Here is a 15,651-nt window from a genome sequence, read left to right as displayed (position 1 = left end):
AGATGCTTTGCAGCCCTGGGTGAGGCTCTCTGCTCCACAGCAGGGCTGGCCCCACCCCTCTGCTCCCTTACTGGAGCTCTGGCAGAGACAGCAGGTACAGCAGCGTCTGCCTGGCTTCCCCTTGTCCCCTCCCTCCACAACCACTCTCTGCTCAAGCAAGGATTCCCCCCATCCTGTCTCTCATGGCATTGACCATAGCCAGCACATGGTGTGGCTAATGCTGAGAGATCTCTGTGTAAGGCAGACAAGACAAAGGCTGACACGACCAGTGTCTGCTTAGGGCTTTTTGGAGCTAAGGACTAATGAGAATCTTGGAGCTTAGAACTAATGAGAGAGGCTTGTGTTTTCTTGATAGGCTGATAAACACTGTGTATAACTCCCTGCTGTGTAAGTAAATGTTGTGTAACTCCCTGCTGGCTCCCACGCTGGTCAGGAGTAGCAAGGTGGGGAACCATTCCCTGATCAGAGCATCCTGCTGGGGCCTGACCACACCCCCCTCAGAGTAGCATTGTAGAAGGGAAGGGAGGGCTGCTCTAGCACCCCCCAGTTTCTAGCCTGAGCCACTGCAGGCATATGCCTGCATTTTTTCCATCCAGAGGAGATGTCTGTATGGTTACAAACCGGTTCAGCTAGCCAAGTTAGACTAACCTGCAAAGACTGAATCAATTTAGGCTCAGGCTTTTTGAATGTCTGTCCTTAGCCTAAGAGTTTAAGGATTATGTTGCTGTATAAGGGAGTGGGTCTATAATTGGTAAAAACGCTGTAGACATTTACAGTGTATGGAATTAGGCAGTATTTCTTTAATTAGTTTACGTCCTCTAGTGGCACTCATCATATTGGAGAAAATGTCAGACCCCAACTGGAATAACAATATAAATAGGTTATAAAACCTATCACAGAGCAATATTCATTAAGCATCATTTTCTGAACCCCACTGCTGCCCACACCTGAGTTCTTCATGCTGTTGTATACTCAGCAAAGATGCAACCAAAACTTTGGCATGGTGGTCAGAAGACTACAGCTGCATCAGATGCTTTAATCAGGACTACCTTTAAGTATAAATGCACATTGTAGTGTTTCAGATCTTTGGCAATACTATTTTAAATGGAGATCATTTATAGTTTGATATTTTCTATATTTAAAGGTGAGCAAAATAAATGTAAAATGTCTGTTTCTGAGTTATAATAGTTTGGGGAGATAAGAGCAAACCACAATAGAGACAGAAATTAAGAAACATTTTGCCATTGGACAGAAAGAACAGGCATAACTCAAGGTCCAACATCTAAAAAAGAGATTATTTTTGCTTAATGATTTTTCTGAAGCTTATAAAATTGCATGTTCCCTTGGGATGGGTACTACCTATGACAGCTGGCCACACCATTAGTACTTTGAGTCAAACCAAATATATGGAGACAGGATCATATGGGTATTTGAACAACACTCATTGTTTTTACTTTAAATGTTGCCTTTCATGTGGGGAGGAGAGGCCCTGGTTAAGGCATCTTGCTGTGGATCCAGAGGCACCTGATTCCAAACTCTTCCACAAATTGACCCAACTGTAAATAGGAACTCACTCATTCAAGGTAAGGAATCAAAGGCAGACAGATGCAGTGCCACCCACATCTGTCTCTTGCACACACATCACTGACCACAGAATATGGTAGGCCCAACAGGTCATCTCAGCTTGTGATGTTCTTTGCCTTTGCCGTATTAGCTTCAAATGAACTCAGAACTGAAAGAGAAATTCAAGGAAGCAAACCTGTAAGCTGGAACCGATAGAAGTAGGCTAAAATAAATAAAGAAAACTCAGGCAAATTAGTTATTCCATATATCAAAATTCCCTTGTACTGTCATTAGGAAAAAACCTTGGAAGTCATAGGATCGTCATTTCCCTTTAACCGAAAATCTGTTTTTGTTGCATTCTCTTAAGGTCTGTTTGCCTCCAGCAATCCTCAGTCTATAGCATCTCCCACTGCAGAAGACAAGCTAGACCACAAGACCTGCTTCTGGGAATCATCCTTTAGAAGACAGAAGTTTATGGCTATTAATAATAAAAAAATGTCACGTTGCTCTGTCAAATTCCAATCAAGGCAAAACAGATGCAGAATAATAATCCAGAGCAGAGAAGGTACAGGAAATGAACACTGTATGACAAGAAGTGGATGCATTTCTGAAAGCAGTAGGTTTTTAAAGAGACAATCTGAAAGAGCAGTGAGGGGAGGGGGAGGACTTGACAAATTATTCCATGTACAACAAAAGGGAAACACCCTCTCCTTCCCACACTTATGCTTTTGCCTTGGTTTAAACCTGGACCTGGTAACTACTAATCTTCATTGCCATGGCTGGCCCAGCTGCAAGATATGTAAGTGCTTCCCCGCCAGCTTTTTCCATTCACCCTGTGTACTCAGCCAACTATAGGTCTGCAGCATATCCTTTTATGAGTATTAATTCAAAATAATTAAGCCAAAGGATATTGTTAATAAGAAAGAATACATTAAACATGTTATATAGACAGTAGTTGGCTCAACAATTTTTTATCATCTTTTCAGAAGAAAACACTTATGTCTGAAGTCATGAGAATGGCCCATGTGACTGTCCTCTTGATAATCCAAAATTCTCTTATTCTGCAAAGAGCTGTACAGAATTTAATTATAGATCTATCTATTTACCACACTTATCTATCACAAGCAGTTATATGGATGCCACTACCATAGTATCCGAATACTTTACCACCTTTTTAAGATATCCAGGTTCACAACATCATACCAACATAGGGAAGTGCTATCAAGCACATTTTACAGGTAGGAAACAGATCCAGAAAGAAATTAGGAACAATATCCACAAAAGACCTGGACCAAACTTGAATCTAAGAGCCTGTTCCTCAAAATCCACGTCTAACCCCTTGGGCACCTCCAGTCCACAGACACCTCAAGTGTTACCCCACAATGTTCCCAAAGTGCTTCTGTGATGCTCAGAATCATCTCCCCTGTAACAGAGCTAAACAGGTTGGCATGTATTTTCTGCCTAAGCCTGACTAGGATCCTCAAACCAGTGATTCTATTGGCTACACTCCTTAGGAGAAGCCTGACCCAGTAGGTCTGTTCAGAGCATGTTTAATATTGGAGTAAGCTCTGCATACAACAAAGCAACCGCAGCCACTTTAATCTAAAAATGACAAAAGTCAGAACCAAGGATTAGAAAGCTCATTCAGGATGTGGGAGGAATGGGTTTATTTCCTTCCTCTGACAGATTTGAACTCACATTTCTCAGGAAAATGCACCAGATTAACAGCTGTTTTGAGAAGGCTCCCTAATCCTCCTATTGAAGCTGTGTCACTGTGCAAAAAAGTATTCAAGAGTCATTGGGCCAGAGAACAGGAGAATAGCTCTAGGCCAGTAGATTAGGGCTCTCACCCAGGAATTCTGCCTTCCAATCCCTGTTCCAAGGACTGCTTAGTATTTAAACAGTATTGTAATAAGACACGGAAATGGTTAGACCTACCATCAGACCAAAATCCCCAAAAGTGCAGATACACCCCTGTCTTCAGTGCATAACTTAAGAGGCTCCCCACTCACTCTACTGACTGTCATGAACCCCAGTCTGAGGTATGTAACTTTTCCCAGGAATATATAGAGAATTTAGGCACCTCACTCAGGGCTGAGGATTTTACTCTGGAAACTAGGCTTCCAAAAAGTCACGGTACCCAATTCCCTTTGTGGATCTTAATTAAGTGACTTGCCCAAGTGAACTGAACATAGGTCTCAAATCCCAGCAGGCCAGTGCTTTAATCATTTGGCTATCCCCCTCTTATCACTGAAGCAGATATAGGACTCCCAGTGACACTCAGTTTAGAGCAGCAGATCATAACATGAAGTCTAGGCAATATTGGAATTATTAAAAAAAAAATGTGTGTTGAGTTCTGAGAAAGGGTGTGACACTGTACTGACTCCTTTTCATGTTTTAGCTGCTGTACTGAATGAAATTGAAAGCTTCCCAATAAGTGAATTCATGGCAGGAATACTGAATAGTACCGAGTTTCACTTCCTTCTATGGCATCATCCTTATGGATTTAATTAATCCCTTCCCCAAATCACATGTAATCACATGTGCAAAAGCCAAGCTGTTTAACTAAACGGTATAGAAAGGTATATAAATAGAAACAAACTTGTCCAAGAGGGCCCCTATAAAAGCCCAAAACCTGCTCTACACAGAAAATTTCAATGGTCCCAGCATGCCTTACAGGGAATTATCTATATTTAGTCTGTGTAAGATGGAAACTGTCTAATGTGGAAATAGAAGGGACTTTTGGGGTCCATTTGCAGAATCACCCTGTGCATCAAAGAAAGTAGCTTACCTATTTTATATCTACGGGTGCAAGATGTGAGCAGGGTACACAGGAGTAGCCTGGGATGGAGAGAGACAGTAGAGAAATCTTAGAGACAAGAAGTTGGGATACACCAGAGAGCATGGAGAAGAGGAGCTGTGAATTTACCCTTTTAAGAAGTAAAACTGCTTAAGACAAAACTTTTTTCTGGTTCCAAGCAATTCCATCTTAGACAGATTTCACTGTATATCTTAATGAATGAAACCATCAACTATTTCACAGGAGGAAAATTGGAGTGATCTGTGAAGTAGGGTTTTGGCTGGCCATTGTTCTGGGCATGGGGCATGTGTGTGGATGGCAAGCAGCCTGATTGAATGTGGCAAGGGACAGCAAAGAGACAAGTTGCATGAGAACAGGTAACATAAAAACCATCACCTGTCTCATTCCTTTGGTATGGTCAGGGCAATTTTGTTTGTTTACAAGCTCCCTCACTCCATCATTCATTTCTTTTTCAGGACCCCCCTGCAAGAGCCTGGTATTTTAGCTAGCCATCTGAATCAAAAGGGATAATAGTATTAAAACAGTATCCCAACTTCTTGTCTCTATGATCTCTCACTGTCTCTCTGGCTCTTGAAAGGGCTGCTTTATTTCTGGTATACCCAGGAGGGTTAGCAACCTCTGAATCATTTACAGAGTTAATAGTGGCCTAAAACCCATCTCCTAGGAATATGTTTTCTACAAACAGACACCAGAACAGCTTAACATAAGTCCAGAAGTGCATTAGATACATTGGACAGGAGAATTACCCACACTGATTATGTTCATTCTGCATCTCTCTAATTGAAATGAGTCAGTTTCCTTAGTCCCTTTGGTTTCCTTTTTTAAATCCATCCTTTTTGTTGTCTCCATTGCTTTACGCCTCTATGTCTTACTGTGCTGAGGTTTTTGACCTGTCCATAAGTCTTGCCAGATCAAGTAATTCCAAAAGATCTCCGATAGCAGCCTCTACCAGATGCTGCAAGAGATCAAGCATGCTGTAAAGGGCATTACAGAATAGCCTGTCTATGAATAAAGTTTTCTCCTAACTGCATTAGTCATTAATTAACTGGTGTGCTGAAGTATGGAGCACTACATTCTCACCGCAGACACACTCATTTTTAGTTATGTAACTGATCCTGTCAGATAATATCAACGACAGCATGGTCATGTTCTCCAGGCCTGCAAAGGATATATGAGAGCTGCAAAAGAAGCCAGCTCAACTTAGGTAAGAAGGGCCATAGGTCAGGCAATCAGGCCCATGAAGATTACATCTACATGTACAATTAATGCACCTTAAGGTTACAGCATATTAAAATAAAGCACAATAAATTGCGTCCGGGAATGCATCTATATGTGCGCCTGCTCCAGAAGCAAATTTGTTCCCAACAGGAGCAGTTGAGTCCAGGGCTGCTCCTATCTCCTGCCCTGCTCTGCCCCCCTTCAGCATCCAGGGGGAGCTCCATCCTCCCCTGGTGCCAGCTCCAGGCTGGTAGGGGACATAGGCTCAGTCCTGGAGCAGGGGACAGCTCCCAGCCACATGGAGCTTGGGGTCACAATCCAGCTTGGTGGCACTAGCTTGAGAGGATGTCCTGTGGCTGAGCAGCAGCAGTGCTGTGAGCTCTCCCCTCACTTTGCTTGCTGAGGGGACAGGAGAGCTCTCTGTCCCTGGTCCTAGTGCTCTCAGCTCCCCCCAAGAACAGGGAGCTGAGCAGTGCCAGGACAGGGGAGCTTTCTGTCCCTACAGTGCCAGGCCAGGGACAGAGAACTTCCCTGTCCCCTCAGCCCTGCTGCTGCCTGTGGAGCGCATGATCCAGTCAGCTCCTGCTCCCCACCCATGCCTGGGGGGAGCTGGGAGCTGAGCAGTGCCAGGACCGGGGGGAGCTGCAGGGGGAAGTAAAGAACACCAGGACTGGGGAGAGCTGTGGGAGGGAGGTAAACAGTGCTGGGACCAAAGGGAGCTGCACGAGGGTAAGCAGCACCCGGACCTGGGGAGACATGTTTCATCCCAGTCCCAGTGCTGCTTACCCCCATCCGCAGGTCCCCCAGGTCCTGGCACTGCTTACTCCTCTCCCTTCCCATAATTCCCCACTCATCTTCCCTCACCATTGTCCCCTGCTGCCTAGGCTGACCAGAAGCAATTTGCTCATGGTCAGCATCTCCATGTGCACTACTGCACAGTAGCTAATGCACAATTAATCTAGCACCAGTATTTCTTGGTACTAGCAAACCGTGAATTAGCCTAATTTACTGTGCAGTAAGTCCCATGCATGTGTAGATGGTGACGCTTTCCTGCACATTAGATTAGTGTAATGTGCAGGGAAGCATCTCATGTAGACGGACCCTGTCCAAAGCAGTCAGTGATGTTTTTGTAGATATACCTAAGCTAGCTTTAACTAGTCAGCTCTGGAACTGCTATGTTTGAATATGTCTATATACACTGCGACTGCTGCATAGACATGCCCAAAGAGCAATGTTTCCTAGGGAGTTCTCACTTAAAAGGAAGGAAGACGCTGGGAGGAAGTTAGCAATAGGGATTCTTGTGAGACTCATGTTCAGGACATGGGTGACCGCTCATAGCGGTATCTGGGCATCAAACGCAACCCCTCCATTTGTATACAGTGTGTGATTTTCATTTTGGTAAGAGAGACAGATTTCAATTAGTTTCATGCTGAGCAGGGGTTGCTATTTTCCCCTCTCACACTTGTCTCTGTTTTGCAAAGAGGACTCATTTTAAGCTCCTGAAACATTTTTCAGAAACATGATATTCTGTATCGTGCTGCAGCCGTACCACACACCCTCCTACACCTCAGTGAACAACAAGTTTCTCTCCTGAATAATGCATATGCAATAAAGTCCTATATATTTGCTTTGCATTCTTAAAACACTATAAAAGAGGGAATGCTTTTACTTCCTGGCAGCAGCGGTGTAACTAGGGAGGGTGATAGGGCCAACCACCCCAGGTGCCAACTTGGGTGCAGTGGTGAAAAAATTGGTGATTACATTTTGTGATCATGGTGGCAACTGGAGAGTCACTGCTTCTATGTCCCTGACACCTAGGTATATCTCTACACTGCCGCTTGGAAAACAAGGGCTCCCAATCCCAAGCAAGAGCTTTCAGGAGAGACTGAGGTGCCACTTGTGCTTGAGGTCTGGGAATTTAGGAGGTGAGAGATGCTCAGATGGTTCCAGCAGGTGAAACAAATCCCATGCTTGAAAAGAAAAGGTGGGGATAAAACCTGCTGAGATGCCAGCCAACCTGAACTGGGAGAAAATTCCTTCCTCACCACAAAACTGATTACTGTTTTGAGCCAGAGCAAGACATACCACAAAACATTTGAGAGAGGATGTTTAATACCACCTCAAAGCACTGGTCCCTCCTTTCTAATACGACATCTCCAATTGGAACTCGTTTCTGATATGCTTCAAAGAAAGGTCAAAATATAAATAAAGTGACAAAACCCCAGAATGTATGCAGGAAAAATATTTTTCCTGATCCCTGCAGATAATCAATTGAAGCCCTGAAGCACACAATTGTTTTAATGGTGAACTGAAAGGATGCTGGCCATACTGAAGGCAATGCTGGCAATCCTTTTCTCACTATGGCCCATGGGGAAGGGAATGAACAGGAGAACTCAGTTCACAGAATCCAAGGACAGACTGGACCTCCCTGCTTGACCCTTCTCCTCCCTCAAGTTACACAATTTCTCACAGCAGTTGGATTATTAAATCATGTCAATGAGAGAGCTGTCTAATCTCACCTTCCAAGCAGTGGTGAGTCTACCCCCTCCTCAGAAAGCTGTTCCAATAATGCAAGAAAAATGTAACTCCTTTCAAGGTTACATTTTTCTAACTTCAGCTTCCAAACACTGGTTCTTGTTTTGCCTTCACCAGTAAGACCAGAAACCCCTTACAATCAGATTTCTTTTCTAACTAACTACACAGTGGTCAAGCCACTTCTCAACTCAAAACTGAATAAATCAAGCTCTGTCAGCCTCACATCCTAAGTCTCAATCCTTGCACTCCTCAGAAAAGAGGAGCAAAAGTATTTATGTCTCCACTGACATTAAACCCATGACAAGTGGCAAAGGAGGCTGGGAAGAGTCAAACCTCATCCTTTGTCCACTAGACTGAGATTAGCATGGTGAAGGAAAGATTTTCAGGGTTATAGAGAACAATTATAAGCTTCCACTTATGATGGGGATAGGACCAGAAGTAACTGGCTTAAATTGTAACAAGGGAGATTTAGTTTAGAGCCCAAGGGAAGGTAGGGAAGCAGCAGGGGAAGGTGGCAGTGGGGGAAACGGTGGTAGCAGTGGGGCGGGGGGCCAGAGTGGTGGTGGCAGCCACAGCAACAGGCGAGGGAAAGTGGCAGCAGCGGTGGGCAGGAGTAAAGTGGCTGTTGAGCAGGAGTGTGGGGCCTGCACCGGTGCCCCAGGGCCACGACTGGCAGGGACCCAGGGTGGGGCAGCAGCCTGGGCCAGCAGGGGCACGTGGTCTGCCTGGCTCCATCGTGCAAGGCTCACATGCAGTTCCCATGTTCTCTCCCTGAGCCACATGCCCCTGGAGGGAGCCCTGTGTGATGGATCCGGCAGCCCAGCCCCACTCACTGCTACCTGCAGGTCACGGGGAATGGTGGGGAGCTCTGCGCTATGAAGCTGGGCCAGCTCCACCCCCCTCCCTGCTGCCCCAGCTGAGCCCCATGATCTGCACTGCTGGCTTCATCATGTGGGGCTCTCCCCCGGTGGCACAGAGCCTGTGCAATGGAGCTGGTGGCCCAGCAACATGCAGTCCTGGGGCTTGCCAGGACTGTGCACTGCTGGGGAGCTTCACTTGCTGCTGCCATTGGCTGCACAGCCTATGCACAATGGGAGGGCTTGTTTGTAGGGGTGGGCTGGTACACACACCGCACCATACACATGCACCCATTAACCCCCCAGCCACCCTCTCCCTCCACACAGCCCACAACCCCCTACACATCCCCACATACCCTCACCCACCCTCCACATCTACGCACACCCCAACACCCTCCCCCACATCCCACCTCCACAAGCCCCATACCTACCTACCCATACCCCCCACAAACCCGAGTAAGACTTCATTTTGAGCTATTATGCAATAACCTCTATATACATGACGCATATGCACAAATCAGGACAAAAATATTTTATGAAATAAAATGTAAATATGTTATTGTACATGTTTGATTTTTAGTATATAATTTTTTTTCTGGTTCCAAGATGGCAAACTCCTTCCCAAAAGGAGTATTTCTGGGGGGCAAGGGAGACACTTTGGGTGGGAAAGGTCAGGGGTTAGGGGCGGGACTTCCAGTCCCAAGATGGCAACCAGGGAGCGTGGCATCTGTCAAGGGGCAGGGCTACCCTTGTGGCCCTTGACAGCTCACCAAAACTCGTTAAGCAACCCTCCAGGCAAAATAATTGCCCACCCCTGGTTTAGACTTTAGGAAAAACTTTTTATCTGTAAGACTAATTGACTGAATCAGAGAGGTAGAGAAATAGAGCTGGAAAGGACCTCCAGAGGTCATCTAGTCCAAAAGACCACCTATGGAAGTTGTAGAAACTCCATCACTGGAGATTTTAAAGAACATGTTTGATAAATACCTGGCAGGAATAGTTTTGGTGTAGTTGATCCTGCCTTGCAGGAAGGGGATGGACCTGATGATCTTTCCAGGGCCCTTCCAAACCTATTTTCTATGATTCTGTTAAAAAGGGCCAGGTGCCATACATCAGGCAATATTGCCCCTAGAAGCACTGTGACAATAGCATTTACCTCCACACTCCACAACCAGGGGTTGGCACTAGTGCCTATGTTTTCCCCAACATACCCCCACAGCCATAATATGGCTCCTGATTTTTATTTTTTTAAACATACCATTCTACTATTCATTGGCTGCTTAGACATGGGAAAAAAATCCCCAAAAAACAGTGTTTGGCATTAGTTGGACCCAGCTTGCCCAACATCTGTGTAGATTGGGTGCTTCAAACCGGTTTTGTGGGTGCTTTTATCTAATAGTTGATTCAGTCAGTTTTACATAAAAGCGCTAAAGAGCCCCACTAAAGCACCCAATCTATACAGATGCTGCAGAGCTGGGTTGAACTGATGCACTGTCTCTTCTGGTAAAGTGATGTTTTGGGGGGTTTTTTCCATGTCTATCAGCACCCAATAATCCTTAATGAATAAGGCAAGCACTGTCACACTTATTTTTGGGACCAAACAGGACAGACCAGGCACATACTGCTGCTGTACCACAATAACTGACAGCAGTATCTGGTAGGTCAGTATTTCTCTGAGGTTCTTTTCATACCCAGGAAGACACTAGAGTTTTTCTTGTCTATGGTGACACTGTCATTATGAGTAAAAGGAATCTGTTATTGTCACTACTGCTCCCTTCTGGGCACTTCTGCTAAAAGCACTGAAAACTCCTCTCTGAAAAATTAAAAGCAACAGCTACTGAAATCCCAGCTGCCTCACACTAGATGGCATGTAAAAAAATGAATGACCAGTACAGACAGACCGCATATGCCTCTGGTACTGAAATAACAATGAATTGCAAAATACAGTGCTGTAGGAACTATATTTAGGCTGCATAGAGGACCAGATTAAAAGCCCATTGTTGGAGAAATCAGAGAGATTTCTTGCATTATGAAAGCGAGCAAGATTTGGCCTTTCACTCTCCTGGTACTTTTGTTGGAAAGACCTAGGAAATGTAGCCAAAAACCGTCTTTCATGCTTTTGGAAGCAGAGCTCAATGATACAGGAGTTTGGGGAAGAAACAGCAGATACTCTTCTATGAGTCTAAACATTTGTGAGTAAATTATACTAGGAAAACAACACCACAAGACTCACCATTCATTCTTTCTCCATCAAACCACTAACCTAGACTGAGGCCCATTTAATTTGCAAATCTTTGAAGACCACAGGAAAGTAACATTTATTATACCATTTGAGTGTATGAAAGTACTTTGAGGCCACACTTATTCAGTGAATGGTACTTTAACCCCTACCCTCTCTGGAGAGGTCCTTAATGTACAAAGGAGGCGAGCAGAAGACTACATCTCCAGCTGGAAGAGCAGAATCATCCCCATCCATCTGTACCAGGTGGATAGTTTAGAATTCTGTGCATTTCTTAGCTAGAAAGGAATGGGTAGCCTAGATATAAAAGTGCTGGATGATTCCTGGAAGATGAGTGGTATCTACTGTGTGTAACCTGGGCGGTACTCCAAAAGGTACTGACAATCATTGACAAAAGACAGGGTTAACAAAATATAAAACACGAACAGCAGAGCAAACAATACTGGTTGGGGAAACAAAAAAGGCACAAAATACAAAATGTCAAAGGACAAAGAAATATAGGACCTAGGTATCTGGAGGGGGAGAAAACACAACGGCCCCTTTCCACTGCAAGAGAAATTTCTCCTTGTTAGCTCACTCACCCCAAGTCAACAAAGCTGACACTTGAACTTGGATCTCCCACCTGGTAGGCAGAAACACTGCCACACAGTCAGCAGTGCTGGTACTATTCTGAGCTGCTAGGGGTCTTGACCTTCCTGGAGCCCCGGCCTCATGTTGAGCTGTCTGGTCTCTGATTGGAGAAGCTGGAAGCTGAGCTGGGAACCCCTCAGGTCACTGCTCCAGATCACTGCTTCAGGTCACTGGAGCAGGGAAGCCTCTCCTGCTGGCCACAGCCTCTTGTAGGGAATCCTGGAGCCCAGCAGGAAGCATCTCCTGCCAGCCACACGCCATGCTGCAGACGGTCCAACTGCTGCCTGCAGGTCCTGCTCCTTCAGGCTCTTCTGGGGCAACTGCTTCCACCCCGCTGGCTCAGCTCTTTGAAGCTCCTTCCTTGTGGTCCTCACTGGTCTCTTCCCTGAGTCAGCCATGCTGCCCCTTTTATCCCCCTCCAGGTGACCCAAGGGGACATGAGGGGTGAGTCTCTGGGGCCTGATTGGTGAGAAAAGGGAATCCCAAGTCCTCCAATCATCTTTTACCCCTTCAAAACCCCTGGGCCAAATCATTACCAGATTGGTGAGGAAAGGGAATCCCAAGTCCTCCAATCATCTTTTGCCCTTTCAAAACCCCTGGGCTAGGTCACTGCCAGCTAGCCCGTCACATGTGTAAAGATTAACAGAAACAATCAGCATGGAACTAAGTCCCTGAGTAATAATATTCCTATCTGCCTGTGACCTAACATTACACTTCAGCAGCCTTGTAGAATTGCCCGAACTGCTTTGAAATCCTCAACTGGAATCCTTAGTGTTGCTCTAGCATCTTTTCCATCTATTTCCTCTTAGGTGCACATACTTCCTCCTTTGCACATATTTCCATGAAAGCTACAAATTGGGATAACTTAGAACCTGTATGTTTTGGACCATGCAGTTAATGAAGGGAAACCTGTCAAAACAGTAGAAGGAAACATTGCAGTAGTGGCAACTTTTTCCTCATTGGTCTTTCCCAGAGGATTATCAGTGAATTGGTAGAGTTTTAAAGGCTGTATTAGTATCACATTTTTTAACAAAGATTGCTGAAATATTTGAGGGGACAAATAATGAATGTGAAAATTTAACAAGAAAAGAGACTGCAAGAAACATTAAAAATAAGACTTTCCAAAGAGATTATATTCCCTACAGTGCTTCTCTTCCCCAGGCCTCTGAGAATGGGTTTGCTTTTAAGGACTTGCTCTTTTTTGCCTTTTGGAATTCCTCTCTCATGACCAAGTCAAAGATCCCTAGTTTTGCCCCTTGATAAAGGGGCTAATTAAAGGCTTCTGTAGGACTAAGAAAAGGTGTCGCTATTGCAGATAGGCTTTTGGAGATAGCTTTGACCATGCAACTATGAAATACTGCACCTGTGCAGCCACAGCATCAGAGCTTTGCCCATACACCAGTGGAAGAAACACACTGTCACTGGCACAGAGTGAGCAGACCCAAAACTCCTCTCCACAAATCTCCTACTGGTTTGATCCTCTTAGGTGTCCTGCAGAGCAATGCTAGGTACATGTACTAAGACAAGAGGGTCATTTTTAAACTTCTAGTATATTCTACATTGGTCCTTTATTATACATCCATCACTTGCTTCCATACCAAATAGATGTTGACCCTCTGTATATCCAATAATGACAAATATGCTTGTGATCTCTTGTTCTCAGTAAGGGGGACTGTTAATAAAAAGGAACATTGCCAGAAGTTAATGGTGTCCTGCTGCTAAATATGTGCTGAGGCAAACATAAGGCATTTACTGAGGATAAACCATTAAGCTGCAGTCAAGGCACATTACCCTGGGACCTATGCTTCCACTTCATTTATTTTTGACATGGTGCAATAGGAGTGGCAGCTACCTATACCATAGCAGCACTGTGAACCCTAATCCATTAAATGTCTACTAAGCAATTTAAGACCCTCAGAGGGAAGGTTGCTATCAAAGGGCAGAGGAGGATTATCACCAACACTGTAAATATATTAAAATAGGATGATAGACACTGGAGCAGTAGAGTGATGGGCCCAAAGCTGTAAGGCACATCTTTAAAGATTTAGAGAATATGCAGGTTCTGTGCTGTAAACAACCACAAAGTGCTTATGTCAGAAAAGGACAGTTAGTTGGAGGGCGCTGGACTGGGAATCGAGAGACAGTGACCTAGTGGGTGAACTTGGGCCAATCATTCCATCATCTGCCATCTCATTTTCTCCATTTGTAAAGTGCTTTGAAATCTTCTGATGGGAAAAGCTAGCTATTGTTTTTAGGCAAAGAGAAAAAATAAAGCTTACAGCCAACCATAAAGCACTCCTTCCTCTGCCACATACAGTCTACCACAGACTTACCAATTAAATCCTGATGAACATAAATAAGCCACAGCAATAGTTCACACTGAAAGCATTTCAAACCCTGACCAATCACTGGCTAATAAATGTGTATGATAACAAACAATCTGGGTTTTCTATGTAGCAAAGCTCTAAGCTCCACAGCTTTTATTTGTCACGAGTACCTTAACATTCAGCAAAAAATCAAAAATCAAAAATCCTTGAAGCTTGTTGGTGACTGGATGTGGCTTCCTTTAGGGCATGAACAAGTCTAGGAAATACTTTGTGTGCACATACTTCAAACTGACATGCTTGATCTTGCCTCTGTGGTTACATATTATTTGCTAATCTTGGATCTGATCTCTCCCTCTCTCTCTGACACACGCATACACATACACTCCAGAGGTAACAGGATTAGGCTCGCTGTCATGTTATTCCTGTGCTGTCAGAGCTGACAAATCTATTCAGTGCAGAAAAAACAGAAGAAAAAGCCTTAATCCTAACATGTAAAATTTAACCACTCTGCAAACCAACATAGTCTGGCACATTGTTTTAAACAAACAAATGCTTAAATTCTCCTCACAGAGGCCATGCGGTACCAGTTGTCTGTTGTCTACTGACTGGTGGTCAAATAACTGAACAGGCTTAATTACATGAAGTCACCCAACCAGTAGCTGTACTAACGATACATGTGAGGAGACTCAAACAGACACCTTCATGGTCCTTAGGCAGGTGGGAAGCCAAAAGGAATCTGCTTTTAATACCAATGGGCCATGCTGGTTCTAGCTACAAGTCATGCTCTGCCTGCCTGACCGTGACAACTACTTTCAGAGAAAAGCTATTATTATCCCCTTTTTACACACTGGGAAACAGAAACATAGCTAGGCAAAGCAAATTTGCCCAGGAGTACACAAATCCCACAGCCAAAGCCCTGCCCGCCCCCCAGCTAAATGCCGCTCAAGCCCCATGAATGCAGGCCAGACTAGTGGTTCTACGGGCTGGATCCAGTCCATGGGCTATAGGTTGCTGACTCCTGTACTAGGTCTCTAATCCAACTTTTCTGTACAATCTGTTCTCAATATTCTGCACAAGTCACTGACTCTGGGATTGGTGTTGCCAGATCTTGTGTGGTGCGTTGTGGTGCTATGGGCATCTCAGGAGATGATCCATAGATTTCCTGACAAACACATTGGTCGGTTGCGTAGAGGCCCCATGATTTCATGAGAAAGTTGCATCTGCTGAGACCCACTTTCATTCTGTTTGGGCTCCGCCATGTGTGCCATTTGTAGTTGAAGGCGGATGCTAACTCCTCACAGGAGGTAATTCCTCGTCCACAGGCAACTTGTAGGGTGGGTCCGGGGGGGGAGGGAGGGGCGAACATGAGCCCCCTGAGATAGCCTGCTGCTGCTGGCTTCTGCGGGCAGTTGCCACTCACCACCCTACTGTTGCCACCCACAAATTGTACACCCCCCCCCC

The 15,651-nt window shown here is 44.9% G+C and overlaps 1 protein-coding gene across 4 annotated transcripts in view; it reads right to left on the bottom strand.

The window, feature by feature from the left end:
* Positions 1 to 15,651, bottom strand: part of RAMP1 (receptor activity modifying protein 1) — a 157,034-nt gene that overhangs the window by 124,698 nt on the left and 16,685 nt on the right. Inside the window, exon 1 of one of the 4 annotated variants that reach the window (XM_025213900.1) lies at positions 1,575 to 1,684. The exons of the other annotated variants lie outside the window; for them this stretch is intronic. Coding sequence (XP_025069685.1) covers positions 1,575 to 1,578 — 4 coding nt within the window. The 5' untranslated portion in view covers positions 1,579 to 1,684. Of the gene's footprint in view, positions 1 to 1,574; positions 1,685 to 15,651 lie in introns of those variants that run through there. 4 annotated transcript variants of the gene reach the window in all.

Source organism: Alligator sinensis, unplaced genomic scaffold, assembly GCF_000455745.1.
Source record: "Alligator sinensis unplaced genomic scaffold, ASM45574v1 scaffold1003_1, whole genome shotgun sequence".
In the NCBI taxonomy this organism is placed as follows: Eukaryota; Metazoa; Chordata; order Crocodylia; family Alligatoridae; genus Alligator; species Alligator sinensis.
The sequence above is the reverse complement of the archived record's forward strand: the minus strand, read 5'-3'. Positions and strand labels throughout refer to the sequence as shown.